The sequence below is a fragment of the Bidens hawaiensis genome, unplaced genomic scaffold, assembly GCF_021521415.1.
Source record: "Bidens hawaiensis isolate Kalapana, Puna unplaced genomic scaffold, B.hawaiensis_p1.1 tig00003244_1, whole genome shotgun sequence".
Lineage (NCBI taxonomy): Eukaryota > Viridiplantae > Streptophyta > Magnoliopsida > Asterales > Asteraceae > Bidens > Bidens hawaiensis.
Genome location: NW_027491178.1, coordinates 618883 through 641062, shown reverse-complemented (window position 1 = coordinate 641062; position 22180 = coordinate 618883). Strand labels below are relative to the sequence as shown.

The 22180-nt window shown below is 36.0% G+C and overlaps 1 protein-coding gene and 2 pseudogenes across 3 annotated transcripts; all 3 read right to left on the bottom strand.

Moving 5' to 3' along the window:
• Positions 1-43: 43 nt before the first annotated feature.
• LOC143622789 (benzyl alcohol O-benzoyltransferase-like) lies at positions 44-2407 on the bottom strand (annotated as a pseudogene). The gene is made up of 2 exons (XR_013151779.1): positions 1978-2407; positions 44-1140 (listed from the first exon to the last, which is right to left on the bottom strand). The product of XR_013151779.1 is annotated as a benzyl alcohol O-benzoyltransferase-like (transcript).
• A 2809-nt stretch (positions 2408-5216) lies between these two features.
• LOC143622790 (benzyl alcohol O-benzoyltransferase-like) lies at positions 5217-7540 on the bottom strand (annotated as a pseudogene). Its single transcript, XR_013151780.1, has 2 exons — positions 7037-7540; positions 5217-5991 (listed from the first exon to the last, which is right to left on the bottom strand). The product of XR_013151780.1 is annotated as a benzyl alcohol O-benzoyltransferase-like (transcript).
• A 4543-nt stretch (positions 7541-12083) lies between these two features.
• On the bottom strand, positions 12084-16161 carry LOC143622871 (benzyl alcohol O-benzoyltransferase-like). The gene is made up of 4 exons (XM_077093895.1): positions 15974-16161; positions 14408-14590; positions 13107-13602; positions 12084-12988 (listed from the first exon to the last, which is right to left on the bottom strand). The coding sequence occupies exons 1-4, from the start codon at positions 16159-16161 to the stop codon at positions 12092-12094; spliced, it is 1764 nt and encodes a 587-aa protein (XP_076950010.1). The 3' UTR covers positions 12084-12091.
• Between the last annotated feature and the right edge of the window lie 6019 nt (positions 16162-22180).

Sequence of the window (22180 nt, the reverse complement as noted above, 5' to 3'; positions counted from 1 at the left end):
TAATGCAAGTCATTCTTCTAATTCAAGTATCAACTTCATAGTATCATATGTATACAAACACGAAATCGAAATTTAAATCATATATTTAATAATACAATATGAAATCTTAACTTAATCATATAGCCGTATAGGGTTATGATGGTATATAATGTGTTACGAAGTCGCATGTAATACACTTCATTATACATATAAACTTTTGATTCCTGATAAACGAGCACGCCTCAAAGCATCCCGCATAGTCACCAACATCGAAATTATAGTTTTGAAAGAGCGTGTAACTCGTTCTTTCCTAGTACCAACATATTATTTACCTCATTAACAAATCGATCCATCATGACTCCACTCGGCAAACATACAGGTATCAAGATTCCAGACTCTCCTTTATTTGTTTGTATAAGGAATACAAAAACTAACCCCTGCTCTAGCTCTTGCAGTCCCTCCATACACTGGCTTCCCCCCACCCCAAATCCACTGTATCAAACCCGGCTCGGGTCAAATCCGAGATATTATAACCTCTAACAATGTAAAATGTAGCCGTCCTTTAAATGCAATTAGGTCACTAACAGATCCAATGCGGCTTTTAGTGGCGTCTGATTTGGCTTTCTTCACTAGCTCCAATGCATAACCTAATGGTTTGTTACATAGATCTTGGGCAGTTGAAATCGCAACAGGAAAGGCCAGAACATTTCCATAATATCCTACCGGGACAGGCGGGTTTAACAAGTTGCGCGCATTCACAGGCCACATTATGGGCATTTCCTCTTCAGGATCGGGTTGGAGAGCGATGGTACGACACCGCCAGAGGCAAGCGGTTAGCACCTCAAAAGTGGAACATCTTTGTAGGTGTGTTGGAACAAGGCTACGAAAAGCTGAAATGTCATCAACGGTAAAGAATAATGACTTGTGTACCATGTTATCCTTGGAATATGCTAGTTGGTTAGTAAATGTTCTCTTGGGTGCACGGTCACAGTCACTTGTACAAAGCACCTCTCTTTGCCAAACGGGCAGTGTTAATGGTGTCGTGGCACCCCGGGCTATTTCACCTAACCCAGACATGAATTGTACGAACCCGACTGCATCACACATGGTGTGGTTATATCAGGCGGCAATAACGAAACCCCCACATTGCAATCGTGTCACCTATGAATATATCAAAACGTACTAGCCATTTAAAAAAATGATTGTTTGTAACGTTATAGTTATAAATATAAGAAACGATAAAAAGAAAACTAGAGAACTAATAAAGAATTATTTTTAACTTTTTAAAAAAAATATCTTGTGATTTTTTTTCTTTCCTTCTAATAAGATTATTGTTCCTAAAAAATGTCGATGTAGTGCATATGTGCACTAATATGTATTACGTATACACAATAGTGTTTTATTGCATATAATACAACACAATTACATTATACAATACACACTATTTAATATACACAAATACAACACTAATAATTTTATGCAATACACACTAACACATACATGTAATACAACACTAATGCACATATGAACTATATCGATTTTTTTGTAAATAATATAACACTATTGCACATATACAATACAAGCAATTGCATATTTGCTATTCAACAATATTGCACATATCAAAATACACATTAGTGCACATATGCACTAAAAAAAGACGATGTATTGCATATGTGCATTACAACGATTTTTTTTATGGTGAATAATAGCAAATATAAGAAGGATGAAAGAAAAAAAAAGTAAATTTATTTTTTTATTAAGTTAAATTTTTATTTTGTTATTAAATTAAATATTTCTTCATTTAGACATATCGATCAATTTTATCAGATTATGATCGATTTTGACCGAGTAGGAACTAGAGCTTAATTATTATTAACAATTACTCTAATAGTGTTTAGATCATTTTTCACGTTAAAAACTATTTGTGCCGATCCATCTCCTTCCAAAAAAAGCTATAATAATAATAATAATGATAATAACAATAATAATAATGATAACCTGAATGAGTAACAATGGTGAATCGAGTATGCCACTAGAGCCCGGGACATCATAAAGGAGGTCATCCATACAAGGGAACGGTAGCTGAACTTCATCTCCGAATTGACTCAGTGTAACATCCGCCTTGGCCTCGATAAACAACACACCCTCGGTCGAGCAGTCCACCATCAGCGTCCCAGCCGGACCTTCCTTTAACCGACCCGCAAACGGATAATAAAACACCAATACCTTGGCCAGAGCCTCTCTTATCACACTGGCCGGATTCATGTTTGGGTTGCTACGGTAAACCCATAACCCCGGAATCTTTCTTGATCGTCAATGTCGGAGAGAGGCTTGAGTTCTCGAGGTGTGGGGGTTGCCGGAACGATGAGCTCCGGTGCATGTCTCCGGACGCTGAAGGTCAATGGGGAGGCCATAACTAATTTTGTTGTGAAAGCTGATATTAGAAAACCACCGGAATGCTTATTATTATTATTCTTATTATTATTATTATTATGTTTTGGTTGTTTAAGGGGACTTTTCAACGTACGTGAGCTGTCTTTTTGTATAATGATAATAATAGTTAGCAAGAAACATTAATTGCGATATATAAAACTATGATAAAGATAAAATAATTAAATTTTAGAATATTTAATTTTAATAATTTGTTTTCTTTTTCAGCTAGACAATAATAATCTTACATCAAAAAATTATTGCCACCAGTCTTACATTCACCATATTTTATTCTCATTAGACCCGACTAAAAAACATTTTATGAGCCAAACATCAAAATGACGTTTTAAATCTTTTGATAGAAAAAAGTATGTGAGTCAATTGACGTAAAACTTACCTTAAAAAAGTTATTCAATTTGGGTTTAATTTCCAACTAACAAAATTCACAATTTCGAAGTAAGTTTTATATCAATTGACTCATATATTTTTTTCAATCAAAATCTCTTAAACATCAGTTTGAAATTTGAAAAAACTTGACAGAGTTAATTTATTTTTTCTGAATAGGGGGCTAATGTCAAAGAAATAGGGTGAAACATATGGGAATGATGGCAAGAAAATTTTTAATATGAGTTGTGACATAACTAATACATAAATTAAATTAGGGGTGAAGTTTTATGTATTTTGTTATAGAAAAAATATAATTTTGTTCATAAATACATACTTTTGTTAGATAATGTATATTAGTTATGTACAATAATGTGATAAAATATTTTGTTATAAATAAAAACATGTGAGATTATTGAAATTAAATTAGGGTAAAATTTTATGTATTTTGTTGATAAAATATAATTTTGTTAGTATTCATAGTTACATAAATACATGTGTGCGTACAAATATTATTAAATAAATAATAAATGAATAGAACTTGAGATTGACAAAAGATTTATGAGTTGGGCATTGCCTTAGATAAACAGTTTGAAACGAGTCAAGCCTTCGATATTATTAGTTATGTATTAATACTGTGAGTATGTGACAACGTTTCTAAAAAAAGTAATGAAAATATCCCTCCACCCTCAAAAAAAAAAAGTTGCCCCACCAATAGTTAGAGATTCAGTTCTCTGGGTGTGGGTTTTTCGGGAACGATGAGCTCTGGTGCATGTCTCCGGACGCTGAAGATCAACGGGGAGGCCATAACTAATTTGGGCGACGATTTAGGTGTGAAAGTTAGATCGAAAACCACCGGAATCCTTGTTGGACTGGTCTCACTTATTATTGTTATTATTATTTAATATTATTATTATTGTTATGGTTGTTTAAGGGAGCTTTTCAACTTGATCTGCCTTTTAATATAATAATAAATAGTTAGTAAGAAACATTATTTGTGATGTCTAAAACTATGATAAAATACAAAATTTGATTTCAATAATTAAATTTTTTTGGACGGCTGGACAATAGTAATCTCACATTAAAAATTTATTGCCATGATCACCTTTCACCATATTTTTGATCATTGGACCCCGTTAAAAAACAATTAAGGGGCTAAACTTTAAACAAATGTTTTAGAGATTTTGATTGAAAAGAGGACGTGAGCCGATTGACGTAAACTTACCTAAAAACGGTGATTCATTTGGGTTTTTAAATTTCCAACTAACAAAAATCATCATTTCGAGTTAGGTTTACATCAATCGACCCGCATCTTTCTTTCAATTAAAATCTCTAAAACATTAGTTTGAAATTTGAAATAAATTTGACGAAATTAAGTTTTTTTGAATTGCTATTGTCAAAAAATAGGGTGAAATATATGGGACTAGTGGCAAGAAATTTTTTTAATCCGAGTATGTGACATAACTAATACATAAATTAAATTTGGGTGAAATTTTATGTATTTTGTTATAGATAAAATATAATTTGTTAGTATATACATAATTTCGCTAGGTAAAATATATTAGTTATGTACAATATTGTGATAAAATTAAAATTAAATTATGGTGAAATTTTATGTATTTTGTTATCATTTTGTTAGTATATTCATAATTACATAAATACATGTGTGTGTACAAATATTATTAAATAAATAATAATTGAATAGAACTTGAGATTGAAAAAAGATTTATGGGGCATTGGCTTAGATAAACTGTTTGAAACGAGTAAAGCCTACGATATTATTAGTTATGTATTTATATCAGAGCACGTTAAAATATTTTGAGTCCGCTATAATCTATATGATTATTTTGATTATTTGTAAAAGGATCAATAATATTATAACAATTTGGAAATTTAATAAAATCCATATTTAATAGGCTTTAAACTTGGATATGAGAGAAAATCGAAGTTCATATTACAGAAAAAAAAAAGTGGTGTTTTGACAGGTGACTGCTGGTATTGTGTGTTTGTTAAAGCGTCTGCATTGGGCAGGTTAACGACTCATTCATAGCTGAGGTTCAATCCATTAGAAGCAGCCATCATTTTCTGGTTAAACTATGAAGGATTTTGCGCATGGAAATCAAAAGAGCATATCGGTGAATCCAAGTCTCTAAAACTGCCCGTTCATTTTACTTTAAAGTGGCCCAAGAACATTATGTTCTTTACCTACTCAAAACTCAAATAGATTTGACTTAGCACATTAACACTCACTTTTGGGAATTTTACCAAACACTTGATGATCATGATCAAACCAAAGAAATAATCAAATGCATATAAAAAAATTAAAAAAATAACACAACATATATATGGCATATAATGTGTTACAACACTTAATTATGCATATAAACAATAATTATTATTATTTGTAGTCACCAACATCGAAATTACAGTTTCGAAAGAGCCGGTAACTTGTTCTTCCCTTGCGCCAACATATTATTTACCTCTTTAACAAATCGGTCCATCATGACTTGACTAGGCAAACACACGGGTACCAGGTGTCCAAACTCTCCATTCTTGTTTGTATAAGGAACATAGAAACTTCTAACAGATGTGAAATGGAGTCGTCCTTTAAATGCCAATAAGTCATCAACAGATGTAATGCGTTTGTTAGTGGCCTCCGATTTGGCTTTCTTTACAAGCTCCAATGCGTAGCCTAATGGTTTGTTACATAGATCCTGAGCGGTTGAAATTGCAACCGGGAAGGCCACAACATTTCCATAATAACCTACCGGGACAGGTGGGTTTAACAAGTTACGCGCATTCACAGGCCACATTATGGGCATTTCCTCTTCGGGATCAGGTTGGAGAGCTATGGTACGACATCGCCAGAGGCAAGCGGTTAACACCTCAAAAGTGGAACATCTTTGTAGGTGTGTCGGAACAAGACTACGAAAAGACGAAATGTCATTGGTGGTAAAGAACAATGACGTGTACCATGTTATCCTTGGCATATCCTAGTTGATGAGTAAATTTTGTCGGGGGTGCTCGGTCACGTGTACAAAGCACATCTCTTTGCCAAACAGGCAGTGTTGATGGTGACGTGGCACCGCGTGCTATTTCACCTAACCCGGACACGAATTGTACAAGTCCGGTTGCATCACTCATGGTGTGGTTAAGTCGTGTGGCGAAGATGAAACCACCACATAGCAGTCGTGTCACCTATTGTTACCAATAAAAAATTTCTCATTCAAAAATGTGTTCAGATCAAATACAAACACTTTTAACGTGAGAAGCGTAAAAGAAACATTAGAGTAGTCGCCGGTTAACAAAAAAAAATTTTCATAGGGCTGGAAATTTTTTGGTTCGGCATCCAGTTGACTATCTCTATATCATTTTTTTTCAGTTCGATTATCATGTTATTCAAGTCAGGTAATCGTTATATAATTTTTTTGCTCTGATTCGGTGATTCCAGTAGGGTCAAATCGGGTCGGGATCCTATATATAAAAAAAAGGTTTTTGAAACAAATTATCATATAACCTAAAATGATACATGAAACTTAATTTGAAACACATAATTAAAATATAATATATCTAAAGTTGTTTTTTACTGGGTTTTTTTTTTTGAAATCTAACTAAAATATCACTTAGTTTGATATTAATAAACAAGTCTTATTTAATGAAATAAATATAACTATTATTTTTATTTAAATTATTATCACCCATCCAGTTATGCAAATCAGACTTCATGTACTTCATCTCCGAAATGCATCTTATAATGCTCACGGTTGTTATGGGTAACACAAGAGCCAAATTCCAGTAAACGATATACCAAGACAAATGATGTTGGTGACTAAAACAATGTATATAGAAAGCCGGAACATATGCTTTTATAATTAAAGCTATTAATTCATTAACCTCACTTGACATATTACTTGCGTTATTTGAACCCTTTTTTTCTTAAATTAAATGTGGATTGGGTTGGGAGTTTGGGAATTGGATTTAAAAATTTGGTATAGATTGACAGGTATTTGAACTCACATTTGTATAAAAAATTGTTTATAGTAAACTCAAATTTAATTAGACAAATTATTTTCACAGGGGTCGACCGACTCACCTACAAAAAAAGTAGGTACGCCATTAAGAGTATTTAATAGTTATAGTAACACTAAAACATGCATGGTTTTTCAAACTTACACCGTCATAATAATTAATCTAATGTTTATTTTAGACAGAACTTTTCCTTTTAATACGTGACTTTAATTACCTGAAACAGTAGTAGTGGCGAATCAAGTATGCCACTGGAGCCCGGGACATCATAAAGGAGGTCATCCATACACGGGAACGGCGGATGAACTGCATCCCCGAGTTGACTCAACGTAACATCCGCCTCGGCCTCGATATACAACACACCCTGGCCCGAGCAGTCCACCATCAGCTTCCCGGCCGGGCCTTCCTTTAGCCGGCCAGCAAACGGATAGTAGAACACCAGAAGCTTAGCCAGAGCCTCTCTTATCACATTGGCCGGATTCATGTTTATCATGTTTGGGTCACTACGGTAAATCCATATACCAGGAATTTGCAACCAGAATCTTTCTTGATCATCAATGTCGGAGAGAGGCTTGAATTTTCGCGGTGTGGGGGTTGCCGGAACGATGAGCTCCGGTGCATGTCTCCGGACGCTGAAGGCCATTTTGGCTTGGGATGGCACCTTTGTATGGTGGCAAAATCTGTTTATAGTTGCCATTCAACGTTAAAGGCGTGTTTCAAATATCAATCATGCTAACTACCGTATCATTATTGATATTATAATTATTTAATATATTATATTATATATTATATTATATTATAATTATAAATTAGTATGATCGAGAAAGATGGCATGCTTCCTAATTCTTGATATGCTAACAAGTCCAAGTCCCTATGTAGCACCTTTATTGTTTGTTTTTTTTATCTATGTGTTGTATTGATGGTTGTATTAGGTTTTTATAATTATATTTTATTAGTTTTTATCCTTCTTGTTACGGGGACGGTTATACATTACTCGTTATTAATATTTACATACATTTTTGGGTTTAGCTTTATTTATTGTAATGGAATTTATAATATCTCTAGAGTTTGATAATAAAAAGGTTTCACAAATAACTTAGATGTTATAACCCGGTTTAAAAGTTATCTGGGTTTGGTAAAACCCAAGACCTGCTTATTTTTTTTACTATAAAATTGTTTCTTAATTATAAATAATATTTTTTTTAAAAAAATCATACAATAATTTTTTGTACATTCTATTTTATAGGATTTTCACATCAATAATTTGGTGAGATTGATTTTTAATTTAATGAGATGTTTTAACTCGTTTAAGGAATATCTAGGTTTGGTAAGACTCATACCCGGGAATTCGGGTCAAATGCATGAGAAGCCTCCATTTAAAAATCAAGCACATCTGATGACTCCAAAAAGAGGGGGAGCAACCACATCGCGATACGTATGATTTTTATGTTTTCGTTTTTATATATTATAGATTTGTTTATTTATTTAATATGATGATATTATTTTTTAGATTTAGTTCTCGTACATATGAGAACATAATTGATAACGCTAGAATTCGTATCGAGTTGTTGTAACGCCAATATTTTCGCTTTAATCCCGTAGACTCACCGCCTCAACGCACGAGACCGACAACGGTCAGGTTTTACCAACGCTTAAGTTTTACCGACACATGCCACCACATTGGTTCAACTCATTTTTTTATAGTTTTTTTTGTTTTATATTTGATTTTAATTCCGATACAATAACGCATGTCACCAAAACCGACCAAATTCACATCGACTTACCGGCTCTATGCTTGAGACCGACAACGCTTAAGTTTTACCACTGTCTGAGTTTTACCGACCATTGTACCAGGTAAAAAAATAGTTATATAATAATTAAGGAATTTGGTGTCGCTAAGTCACGATTAGACCACTTGAAGACACCTTAGTGGTCATTGACATTTGGGTTTGTTTGTTTTTTTCGTTTTAGTTACGGTCAAGTACGGACATAACGTATGACTACCAAACGTCAATTTTGTGTTTGTTTTGCTTCAGATACAGTTGTGGACGTGACGACGGAATTCGATTGAATTCACCGACCGAGCGTTCGTTTGTGTTTTTTGGTTTGTTTAATAATGTTACGGTAATGAACATGATGAGAACCGACGAAATTCGGCAACCGAACGCCAATTATGTGCCTTTTCTTTTATTTGCTTTAATTCCAGTATAGTATTGAATGTGACGAAAACCAACCAAATTCGCATAGACTTACAACCGTAACGCCCGAGACTGACAACACTCAGATTTTACCAACGCACAAGTTTACCGACCAACGCGAGCCAATTGGTTCACCTTAATTTTTATATTTTCCCGTGGTTTAGCTTATGTACCGTAATGAACGTTACCAAAAGACGATCGAACTCGTGTCGAGTTAACGCCTCAATATCCGAGACCCCTTTTTACCCCATCTCGGGTTTACAGATCAAATAAACATTGAATATTTTGGTTTTAGTTCATATACAATAACGCACGTAACCAAAATCATGACGACTTACCGACTCAACGCTTGAGTTTTATCAATACCCAGGTTTTACCGACTTGCCCGGTGCAACACGTCGGGTAAAACATTAGTTTTTTTAAATATATTACTTTTACTTATACTTAAGATCAAAACATCTGACTGAAGCCGGGCAACGAACCCAGATCCATTAGGCCACCCATAGTGGGCGGCGAATCCAAGCGAAATCCGGCGATGATGGGCGAGACCCCCCCCCCCCCCCGCCTCGACTTGTGGGGCGATAAGAGGGGGTGGCGCCAACTATTTATCGCCTGCTTCCCTTTTGATTTTATTATTATTATAATTTATTATTATAATTGATTGTGTATGGAATATATCTATAATATATATAAACGAAGACATAAAAATCCTATTTGTTGCGATTTGGTCGCTTCCCCTTTTTTGGAGTCATCAGATTTGCTTGATTTTTAAATGGAGGCTTCTCATGCATTTGACCCGAACTCACGGGTATGGGTCTCATCAAACCCATATATTTCTTAAACGGGTTATAGCATCTCGTTAAATTAAAACTAATCTCACCAAATATTTGATATAAAAATCCTATAAAGTAGGGATATACTAAAAATTAATATATGATTTATTTAAAAAAAGATATGTATTATTTCTAATTAAAAAACAAATTTTATAGTAAAAAAAGTAAACGGGTCTTGGGTCTCATCAAACCCATATAGCTTTTAAACCGGGTTATAACATATCATTTATTTGTGAAATAATTTATAATCAAACCACGAGTATAGTATTAAGTTTCATACAATAAAAAAATAAAAATTCAAAAAATAAATAAATATTAGAACAAATAATATAAAACAACCCCCGTAATACGGGGGATAAAATCTAGTATATATATATATATATGAGAAGATTAACGTACAAATAAAATTAACATGTTAAACATGAGAATTAAGTAGAGTAATTATGTATACAAGTAGAGTTATTAACATAGAGTACCCAAAATTTTAAATGATTATTAGAGACGGACGCCCTCCAAAAAAAACCTCCCACTAACCCTACCCCCACTTTATTTCATAACACCAAACAATCACAAATCCTATTAAAAACATTATATTTGTATATATGCATGTGAGGGGAGATTGGGTGGCTTCATTAAAAATAATATTATATTGTATACATTATTTCACAACACTAAACAATCACAAATCCTATTAAAAACATTATATTTGTATATATGTATGTGAGTGGAGAGTGGGTGGTTTTATTAAAAAATATTATATTTGTATACATTATTGTAATATATTAAACTAATAATTAGATAACAATAAAGGCAACGCTTAACACGATGAAATATAATAATCAATTTATAATTTAATTTAATTTATTAATATGTGTTTAATTTATGTTTATTTTAATTTCTTTTGATATATTATTATATAATATAATTACAAAGTTTGGTGCCGCAAAGTCCTGATTGGACAACTTCGCGGCACCTGATTGGTCCTTTTAAGTTTGTTTTAGTTTCGATCCGTAACAAACTTAACGAAAACTAGCCGAACACTTATTGGTCTTTTTTGGTTTGTTTAGTTTCGGTCTGTAACAAACGTAACAAAAACCGATCGAATGTCAATTTTGTTTTGTTTTAGTTCAAGTACCGTAACAAATGTAGCTAAAACCTACCAAATGCCGATTTTGTTTTTTTATTTTAGTTCCGATATCGTAACGAATATGACATAAACCAACTGAATTTGCGTAGACTAATCGTCTCAACACCTGAGATTGACAAAACTAGAGTTTCACTAACGACCGAGTGTTACCGGCCGACGCCACTTGATCCACCTCAACTTTTATTATTTTTTTTGTTTTTATTTTGGCTTTAGTTCCACTACAATAACACATGTGACTGAAAATGACCGATTTCGCGTCGACTTACCGTCTCAACCCTTGCGACTGATAACGTTTGGGTTTTACCATTGCCCAGATTTTACCAATCTGGTTGCGCCGGGTAAAACGCTAGTTTCTTTTAAAAAAGTTTATTTAGAATATAGTATTTGTGTATCTTCAACGATTTTCGCATATGCTTTGATATGTCACATTTAGTAGGTAAATCTGTAAATATATACAAAATTCACGCTCTATCATGTGTGGAGTAACTCCAAACCAACAAGTTAAAAACAACAAAGAAATAGCAAAATTACGAAGGAGGTAAGTTTGGGTCACATTTTCTGTATCTTATTTGATTACTTTGATTGGACTGGGCCGAAAACTCTAGCATGACCCAACGTATAAGACATTTTCATGAACTCACACACTATTGGTCATATATTCAGTAAGCTTTAATTAAGCCAACGAAATAAACAAATGTAAATAAGAGAACAAAGAAATAAAGATGTAGCATATATAACAGAATAGAATCATAAATGGAAGTCACAAAACCAATGTTTGAAGTAGAATTTGTATTGCTGATGTTGTCGGCAAATTTCAACAGAAAGAAACAAACAGATCGATCGAGATATAGAGAGCAAGTTGAGGAAGCTGTCAAATAATATGAAATTTAAAACATAATACTATACAAATATGAAATAACAATGTAATCGCATGTGTTTATACAAATTTGAAACTAAACTTCATCATATAGAGGTATGTGTTACGAAGTCGTAGGTAATACACTCGATTATACATATAAATTTATAAGATCGTATTTGTTTCACAATAAACGACCATGCCTCAAAATCATCTCGCACAGTCACCAACGTCGAAATTATAGTTTGGAAAGAACGGGTAACTCGTTCTTTCCTAGTACCAACATATTATTTACCTCTTTAACAAATCGATCCATCATGACTTCGCTCGGCAAACATACAGGTATCAAGATTCCAGACTCTCCTTTATTGCTTGTATAAGGAATACAAAAACTAACCCCTGCTCTAGCTCTTGCAGTCCCTCCATACACTGGCTTCCCCCACCCCAAATCCACCTTATCAAACCCGGCTCGGGTCAAATCCGAGATATTATAACCTCTAACAGATGTAAAATGGAGCCGTCCTTTAAATGCAATAAGGTCTCTAACAGATCCAATGCGGCTTTTAGTGGCATCCAATTTGGCTTTCTTCACGAGCTCCAATGCGTAGCCTAATGGTTTGTTACATAGATCCCGAGCGGTTGAAATCGCAACAGGAAAGGCCACAACATTTCCATAATATCCTACTGGGACAGGCGGGTCTAACAAGTTGCGCGCGTTCACAGGCCACATTATGGGCATTTCCTCTTCGGGATCGGGTTGGAGAGCGATGGTACGACACCGCCAGAGGCAAGCGGTTAGCACCTCAAAAGTGGAACATCTTTGTAGATGTGTTGGAACAAGCCTACGAAAAGCTGAAATGTCATTGGTGGTAAAGAATAATGGCTTGTGTACCATGTTATCATTTGTATTATATCCTAGTTTATGATTAAATGGTGTCATGGGTGGACCGGGTGGTCCGTCACGTTCACTTGTACAAAGCATCTCTCTTTGCCAAACGGGTAGTGTTGATGGTGAAGTGGCACCACGTGCTATTTCGCCTAACCCTGACAGGAATTGCGCGAGTCCGCCTGCATCACTCATGGTGTGGTTAAGCCGTGTGGCGAATATGAAACCACCACATTGCAGTCGTGTCACCTATCATGTTAATAAGTGTACATATAACAACACTAATTTTGCTAACACTAAAACATAGTTTAAAAAACAAAAACAAAAAAAACGTAATAATAATTAATCTAGTGCTAACATAATTTACCTGTAACAATAGTAGTGGCGAATCGAGTATGCCACTAGAGCCCGGGACATCATATAGGAGGTCATCTATACACGGGAACGGCGGATGAATTGCATCTCCGAGTTGACTCAGTGTAACATCCGCCTCGGCCTCGATAAACAACACACCCTCACCCGAGCAGTCGACCATCAGCTTCCCAGCCGGACCTTCCTTTAACCGACCCGCAAGCGGATAATAAAACACCAACACCTTAGCCAACGCCTCTCTTATCACACTCGCTGGATTAATATTACTCATACTTGGGTCACTACGGTAAACCATAATAACAGGAATTTGCAACCGGAATCTTTCTTGATCGTCAATGTCGGAGAGAGTCTTCAGATCTCTGGGTGTGGGTTTTGCCGGAACGATGAGCTCCGGTGCACGTCTACTAACGCTGAAGCCCATTTTGGCTTTTGATGGTATCTTTGTATGGTGGCAAATATGTTTATAGTAGCCATTCAACGTTAAAGGCGTGCTTCAAGTTATAATCACACTAACCAACACATTTTTATATAAATATATTTATATTACTTTATTTATACTTGAGAGAAAGGTTTGTTGCTTGCCACCCAGGACAAATCAGTTGCATATCTTTTGCGTGTTCTAACGGCATCCACAACAACAAATTTATACAAACCGTCACATCATCGTCAAATTATATTCTAAACTTTTCTTAAAATCCCCATTTTCTTCCAAAATAACATACCTCTACAAACCTAGCTACACATCATCACCTACGACTTCATATTTAATCAATTTAAAATACTTTTACACCATATTAATTTATATAGTTAAATCAATTAATATTGTTAATCTTATATCATACCTAATTACCCACAAGCCACAGTGCACCACTTCCCTTTTTTATTTTACTATATTTTAGATCTGAAACCATGTTCCAAGAGCATCCAAACCTGATACGTGCATGTGCGTATATTAATATAATTATTAGTATTTGTTTATTATTTTATTTAAATTAATTAGTAATTGGTGTATGAGTTAATAGTGGGTAGTTTAATATTCATAGTGGTTAGTTTATTTAGAGTCATATTAGCAAGTATTGGGTAAGTGGTTTGTATGACTATTTATAGTTACTTTGTACTTGTTTTTAGCAGGAATGAAATATTGAAAATGGTGCTCCAAAAGAGTGTCTATCTTTCTCATCTAATTCTTAAGAGTGTTTGCCTACTACAAAAGACTAGGGAGATTTACCATCTCGAATCGGTTACTATCATTTGGTGCTTTCATTGGCTTACTCACCTTCCACCATGGACTCTCACATCACGTCCTTGCTCGACAACTTGTGGACCATTCTCGAGAAGAACCAACAAGTCATGCTTCTTAACCGCCAGTTAGGTTTAGAGCCTCCACCACCACTAATTGCTCGCCCACCACTATTACGCCATGAACCGCCACTACTACCTCCTACACCACCATCGAAACCGTTTGCTCCAAAACCCTTCCTACACCATATTCACCCATCAAAAACCAAAAAAAAAAACTATCGTCACCACAAACCAAACCCCAAACCGACACCAAAACAACCCTCTTCCACCACTGCCAACACTAAACCGAAACCGAAGGCTAAACCTAAACCCGCATCCACACCAACCACCAACTCTTACAAACACACCAATTGGGCCTTGCCATTATTCAACAAAGAACCGAATGCAATAGAAAGACATGCATGGAGGCCACCATGGCGACGTATTGAGACCGCACCGAATTCCGTTGGGAGAGTCGAATGGCGCCCACCATGGGACAAGCATATTGGTATCGTCCTTGAGGACAAGGACGTTTTTTAGGGTGGGAGTATTGATACGTGCATGTGCATGTATTAATATAATTATTAGTATTTGTTTATTACTTTATTTAAGTTAATTAGTAATTGGTCTATGAGTTAGTAGTGGGTAGTTTAATATTCATAGTGGTTAGTTTATTTAGAGTCATATTAGCAAGTATTGGGTAAGTGGTTTGTATGGCTATTTGTAGTTACTTTGTATTTGTTTTTAGCACGAATGAAATATTGAAAATGGTGCTACAAAAGAGTGTCTTTATCTTCCTCATCTAATTATTGGGAATGTTTGCCTACTACAAAAGGCTAGGGAGATTAACCATCTCGAATCGGTTACTAATTTTAGTTTAAATGATAGGTTATTGTTTTCCTATCATGCACGTTGTTTTATTATGCTTGTTACTTTTGTTTCCAAATAAATAGGTTAGTGGAGTCATTAGTTACTGCTTAGTGGGTAGTTTGTTTCTTTTCTTTTTATATATATATATATATATATATATATATATATATATATATATATATATCGAACAAATGGCATTGGAAGTTAGTGAGTTTATGAATGTTTATTGTATTAATTTATCTCTTGAGAGCAAGATTTAGATTGGTATGTGTCTATGCTAGTTCAACTTTGGCAAGTTGGATGGTGTTCTTAGACCTGAGACTCTAATCGTGGTGGTGTGCCTGTATCCTTTGTTGGAAATTCGTTATCCTATTGTTCGTTTGTGTGGTGTGTCTGTATCACAATCAAACCTTAGATCTATCCTATATTATTATTGAATTTGATTTCTAACAGATTCATATCCGTTACCGATTGATTCGCTATCATTTAAAGAAAAGAAACAAACAACCCACTAAGCAGTAACTAATGACTCCACTAACCTATTTATTTAGAAACAAAAGTAAAAAGCATAATAAACACAACATGCATGATAAGGAAAACAATAACCTATAATTTAAACTAAAATTTGCATGGAAACAAATATGGATCCCTTTTCTTTTTAACGGGCCCACCTGGGTCGAACGGAACTATATGTCTCCCGGTTGCACCGACCCGTCTTTTGTTACATTTGTCATTAACGTCTTTTGTAGAGATGACGTGATTGCACATACACAAACCGAAATATGTGCAGTTTCTACCGTGCAGTACCGATACAAATTAAATACCATGGAAATCTGATTCACCAACCCATTATTGTAGACAGCCTTGAAAGAAGCATTCAGTCCCTTTACCTCGGTCATGTTATTACCAAAAATATTCGATTTCATATTTTGATGGTTAGCGACCTATCCACCAACATCTCTATCAGTTTCTTTGAATAGCAAAGAATCAAAACCATTTTGATGGTTAACCGATTCGAGATGGTTAATCTCCCTAACCTTTTGTAGTAGGCAAACACTCCCAAGAATTAGATAAGAAAAATAGAGACACTCTTTTGGAGAACCATTTTCAATATTTCATTCATGCTAAAACTAAATACAAAGTAACTATAATTAGTCATACAAACCATTTACCCACTACTTGCTACTTGTTGTTTGGGTCTTGTGTGTAATAATGGGATGTGGCCCACGTGTTTTGTTTGTGTCTGCATGGGCTTGTTAATAGGTCCATATTTCAGTTATCGTATTTTAAGGTTGAGTCTATTATGGCTTGTTGATCAAGTCTAGTTTACCAAGTCTTTAGGTTTTTTGTTAGTGGTAAACGTGTCCTGTTTTGTGGGTACATGTAGGTTGCAGTTGTTTTTCTTTGTAAACTATAACTAGCAGTTTGAAGTTTAATGGAAGTATCAGAAAATTGTAGCAAAGTGTGTGTGATACCGATCAAGTGGTATCAGAGCGAACCTGAGAGAAATGGCGGCTGAAAACTCAAACTTTCAAGTACCAAGTGTTCCCAAGTTTGACGAAGACTACGACCACTGGAGTTTACTGATGAAGACCTTGCTGAAAGCAAAGGAATATTGGGTTATGATCGAGCCCGGTTATGAAGAACCTCGTGAAGGGGTACAACTCACAGCAACACATCAAGCAACCCTGGATACTATGCGCCTAAAGGATCTGAAGGCTCAAAACTATTTGTTCCAATCCATCGACAAACAAATAGTGAAGACTATGACACATAAAGAAACGACAAAACAGATCTGGGATGCCATGAAGAGTAAGTACCAGGGAAATGCGAGGGTGAAGAAGGCTCAATTGCAAAGGTTAAGAAGAGAGTTCGAGACCTTGGAGATGAAAGAAGGTGAAAGTATTAATGAATACTTTGGCCGAGTAATGACAACCAACAATGAAATGAAGAACTAAGGTGAAGACATGAATGATGTGAAGGTAGTGGAGAAGATTCTCAGATCACTCACAGAAAGGTTCAATTACGTGGTGTGTTCTATTGAAGAATCCAAGTACATCGATGTAACATCCCGAAGTTTCAAAGTGATATTAATTATATTACTTACTAATAGAGGGAAAGTTTACTCGGGTTGTCAGGAAATAAATAATAGAGTAGGAGTTGGTATGAGTCGGGCTAGTGTTGGATTAATGGAGACGGGTTAAATGAGAATGGGCCTTAGGTCCATGGGATTTCAGGGATATAAATATCCCCTAAACCCAAAATATCTTTCATTCCTTATTCTCTCTAACACTCCAAAAACACACACACACCACCAACTTCGCCGGCGGCCCGGACGAGAGAAGACCGAGATCAGAGAGAGAGAGAGCGATTAGTTGTGTTAACAAGTTAAACGAGATCCAAACAAGCTCAAAAAGGTATGATTCTTGATCTTTGAAGTTTAAAGATCCAAGCTTTTTAGTGTATAAGCGACCGAAAATGGTCGGGAAGCGTAGTGGGTGATATTGAACCATAGAAAGGGTGTTAAAATCGCTCGAAATGCTGGAAAGAAACCGAACAGCGGCTGTCTGGGCAACTTCGCCTGCATCTGGGCAACTTCGCCTTCAAAGCGATGAACTTCGCCTGCAAGCTAAGTTCGCCTGATGAACTTCGCCTGCAAGCTAAGTTCGCCTGATGGCAACTTCGCTGTAAAGTTAAGTTCGCCTAACTGGTAACTTCGCCTGATGCCAAGTTCGCCTGATGACAACTTCGCCTGATGACAACTTCGCTGTAAAGCTAAGTTCGCCTAAGGTTTAACTTCGCCTAAAGCCAAGTTCGCCTGAGGTTTAACTTCGCCTAAAGCCAAGTTCGATTAGAAAATAAATTAAAAGCGATAAGTTAAAGTAAGCTAATACTAGGCCACCAGATTAGATCAGGCGAGTATTGATACGTGTAACTTGTACAGTCAGCCGAGCTCAGTTAAAGAAGGGATTTACAGCTATCAGAAAAAGAAGCAGAGTTCAGGTGAGTTTCTAGCCCCATTCCTTGTTATGTTTTCGGGGCTGTGTGCATACTCAATATGTTTATTAATACACTTATCCTAAGAGATAAGTGTATGCCTTATGTGGATAATGTGAAATGTATGAATGATTGCTTGATGGTACGTGAACGATCTTCGGATATTGCACGTACTGTCAGGTTGTAACGCTATGTATAAGGTAAGTATGTTATGTATGTTTATGTGTATGAACATGATAGAGATAATAGAAGAAAGAAATGATAATGTATGGTTGTATGGTTACGAAAAGGGTACCGAGCCCTAATAATACTCGAGGTATGATGTATGACTGTATGGTTACGAAAAGGGTACCGAGCCCTACTAATACTCGAGGTATGATGTATGGTTGTATGGTAACGAAGAGGGAATCGAACCCTACTAATATTCGAGAACTAGGGAACCGAACCCTACTAATATTCGATATTGCACGTACTGTCGGGATATAAATAAAGATATTAATATTGTATGTAATGTAAGGATGATGTATGAACATTATGAATGAAAGCTTGTCGGTACGTGAACGATCTTCGGATATTGCACGTATCGTCAAGGGAAGTGAATAGCTCCTTACATGGATATTAAATAATAACTTATAGATAGTGTTCCTTCTATGGAAAGTATAGTGTTCCTTCTATGGATAGTAAAGTGTTCCTTCTATGGAAAGTATACAGAGTGTTCCTCCTATGGAAATTATATATAGTATGGTAATGGTAATGGTTCTTTTAATAGATATTACGTGACGATCCTCCTATGGATATTTATACGAGGGTAAGGTAGTAATATGTGTCTTCGGATACGGGAAGAAATATATGGGAATAAATTGTATGTTGCCTGATTAACTAGAACTCACTCAGCGTAGCTGACTTTTAGTATGCACGCAGGTGAGCTGATTATAGAGTTAGCATGAGGATGACACACGGCATGGATTGAACGGCTGGCATCTGAAGAAAGAAGTAAAGATGTTTTAAAAATAAAGTTTTGTGTTATGGTATCAAAGAAAAGATTTAATGTTTTGTAACAAATGATTGATGTTTTATATTCCGTGAAAAGTTTCAAAAAAAACTCTGATTTGAAGAACTGTGTTTATGAGTAAATCCGACGCTAAAGTAGGGTCACCGGGTTTGGGGCCTTACAATCGACGATATGACGGTGGATGAGTTGCAAAGTTCTTTGCTAGTTCATGAGCAAAAATTTTCTCGAAGGGGAAATGATGAACAGATTATGAAGACAGAAACTGAAGATGTTGGTCGAGGCCGAGGAAGAGGAAGAAGGCCACTAACTCGAGGACGAGGAAGAGGACGTGGTAGATCAAGATCAGAGTTCGACAAATCAGCCGTATAATGTTACTGATGCCATCAACTTGGGCATTTTGCCTATGAATGTAACCGTGAAGAGAAGCCCGTAAACTATACCGCATTTGATGAAGGGGAGGATTTGCTTCCTATGACACATGCAGTAGTGAAGGAAAAAGCAAAGGGTGGAATATGGTTTTTGGATTCAGCGTGTTCAAACCACATGACAGGAACGAAGGAGTGGTTTACAAATTTGGACGAGAAATTTGCCCACACGGTGAAGCTTGAAAATGATGTTCGATTAAATGTAAAAGGGATTGGAGATGTTCGCCTAGAGATTGAAGGAATCACACAGATAATTACTCGGGTATACTTCGTGCCAGAACTCACCTCGAACCTTCTTAGCATAGGGCAAATGCAAAAGAAGGACTTAACAGTGGTAATTAAAGGAGGTGTTTGTAGAATATACCATCCTAAACGAGGCATCATAATGACTAGAAACCGAATGTTTCTAGTACATGCTACCATGAAGGCACTGACTCCAAAGTGTCTCAAAGTCGATGAAGCAATAGGTAGTCAGCTCTGGCACAGGAGATTCAGACATCTCAATAACAAATCTTTGAGAACAATGGAGTAAAAGCAATGGTGAAAGGACTTCCAAGTACGGCTGAGGCAACCAAGGAATGTGAAGTGTGTAATCTGGGAAAGCAGCAAAAGGAGAACATTCCAAAGAAGAGCTTGTGGAGAGCATCCAACAAGCTAGAACTGATCCACACGGACTTGTGTGGACCAATCAGCCCGGCTTCTCCAAATGGAAAAAGTTATACTATGGTTTTAATTGATGATTTTTCAAGGAAGGGCTGGGTGTATTTCTTGTCTAAGAAAAATGAAGCACTTGATGTTTGATTGTTTTCAAACAATTTAAAGCAAGAGTTGAAACTGAAACTGATTTCAAGATTAAATGTTTGAGAAGTGATCGAGGTGGGGAATTCACCTCAAAGGAATTTAATGAATTTTGTAATAAAGCTGGAATTAAGAGGCAACTGACTACGGCATACACTCCGCAACAAAATGGTGTTGAGGAGCGGCGAAATAGAACGCTGATAAATATGGTTAGATGTCTTTTGCTAGACAAAGATATGCCTAAATGTTTTTGGGCAGAAGCTGCAAATTGGGCTTGCCATGTTATTAATAGATGTGCAACTACCTCACTTGAAGAAAAAGTCTCAGAAGAGGCTTGGTCTAATCGCAAACCCAATGTAGACTACTTTAAAATTTTTGGTTGCATCTGGTATGTAATTATACCAAGCCAGCTAAGAAGTAAGTTAGATGACAGGAGTCAAAAGTGTATTTTTCTGGGAATTAGTGCCGAGTCAAAGGCTTATAAAATGTACAATCCAATTGAAAAGAAGGTGGTGATAAGTAAAGATGTTGTCTTTAAAGAAAGTGATAGCTGGAATTGGAAAAGGGAAGAGTTTGGTAGTGGGGTGTTGATTGTACCAGATTTTAAGTATACCGAAGATGAGGCTGTGACTACCTCAAACAACAATGTGGGTCCACAAGAATCCAATGTTGATGGGACAACACATAAATAAGTCTTAAATGAAGCAAACCATAATGCAGAAAGTGTACTACCCCAAAGCACAAGTGATGTTGATGTTACAATAGAAAATAGGCATCACCATGAAAGTGGTGAAACCTTGACAGCCAGAAAAAGAACTAGGTCAGCTCCAATATGGATGAGAGAGTACACAAGTAGGGAAGGTATGTCTGAAGATGAATGTGATTTTCCTTTATACAGTACAACCGGAGATCCAGTAAAGTTCGAAGAGGCAACAAAAGAAGCAAAGTGGGTTGAAGCGATGGAGAATGAAATGAGATCGATAGATCAGAATTCCACTTGGGATTTGGTTTATGCTCCACATGGAGTAAAACCAATTGGTGTGAAGTGGGTTTTTAAGACCAAGTTGAACGAAAAGGGTGAAGTCGATAAGTACAAGGCTCGTTTGGTGGTAAAGGGATACACTCAAAGGAAGGGAGTCGACTACAATGAAATCTACGCTCCCGTGGCCCGTTGGGATACCGTTAGAAGCATTCTAGCACTTGTTGCTCAATTTGGCTGGATGATTTTCCAGGTTGATGTCAAGAGTGCGTTTTTGAACGGTGAGCTGAAAGAAACAGTGTACGTTGAACAGCCACAAGGGTTTATCAAGAAGGGTGAAGAACATAAAGTTTGCAGATTGAAAAAGGCCTCGTATGGGTTAAAACAGGCACCAAGGGCCTGGTTCAAGAGGATAGAAAGCTATTTCATTAGGGAAGGCTTCAAGAAAGATCATTACGATCATACACTCTTCATAAAAAAGACCTCAAAAGGAATGGTGATTGTTAATTTGTACGTGGGTGATTTAATCTACACGGGCAAATAACAAAGTAATGTGTGAGGATTTCAAACTATCCATGATGCACGAGTTTGAAAAGACCGATCTTGGTAAGATGAAGTTTTTTCTAGGAATTGAAATAAACCAAGGTGTCAATGGAATAAGCATAAGTTAAAAGAAATATTCCAGAGAGATTTTAGAGAGATTCGAC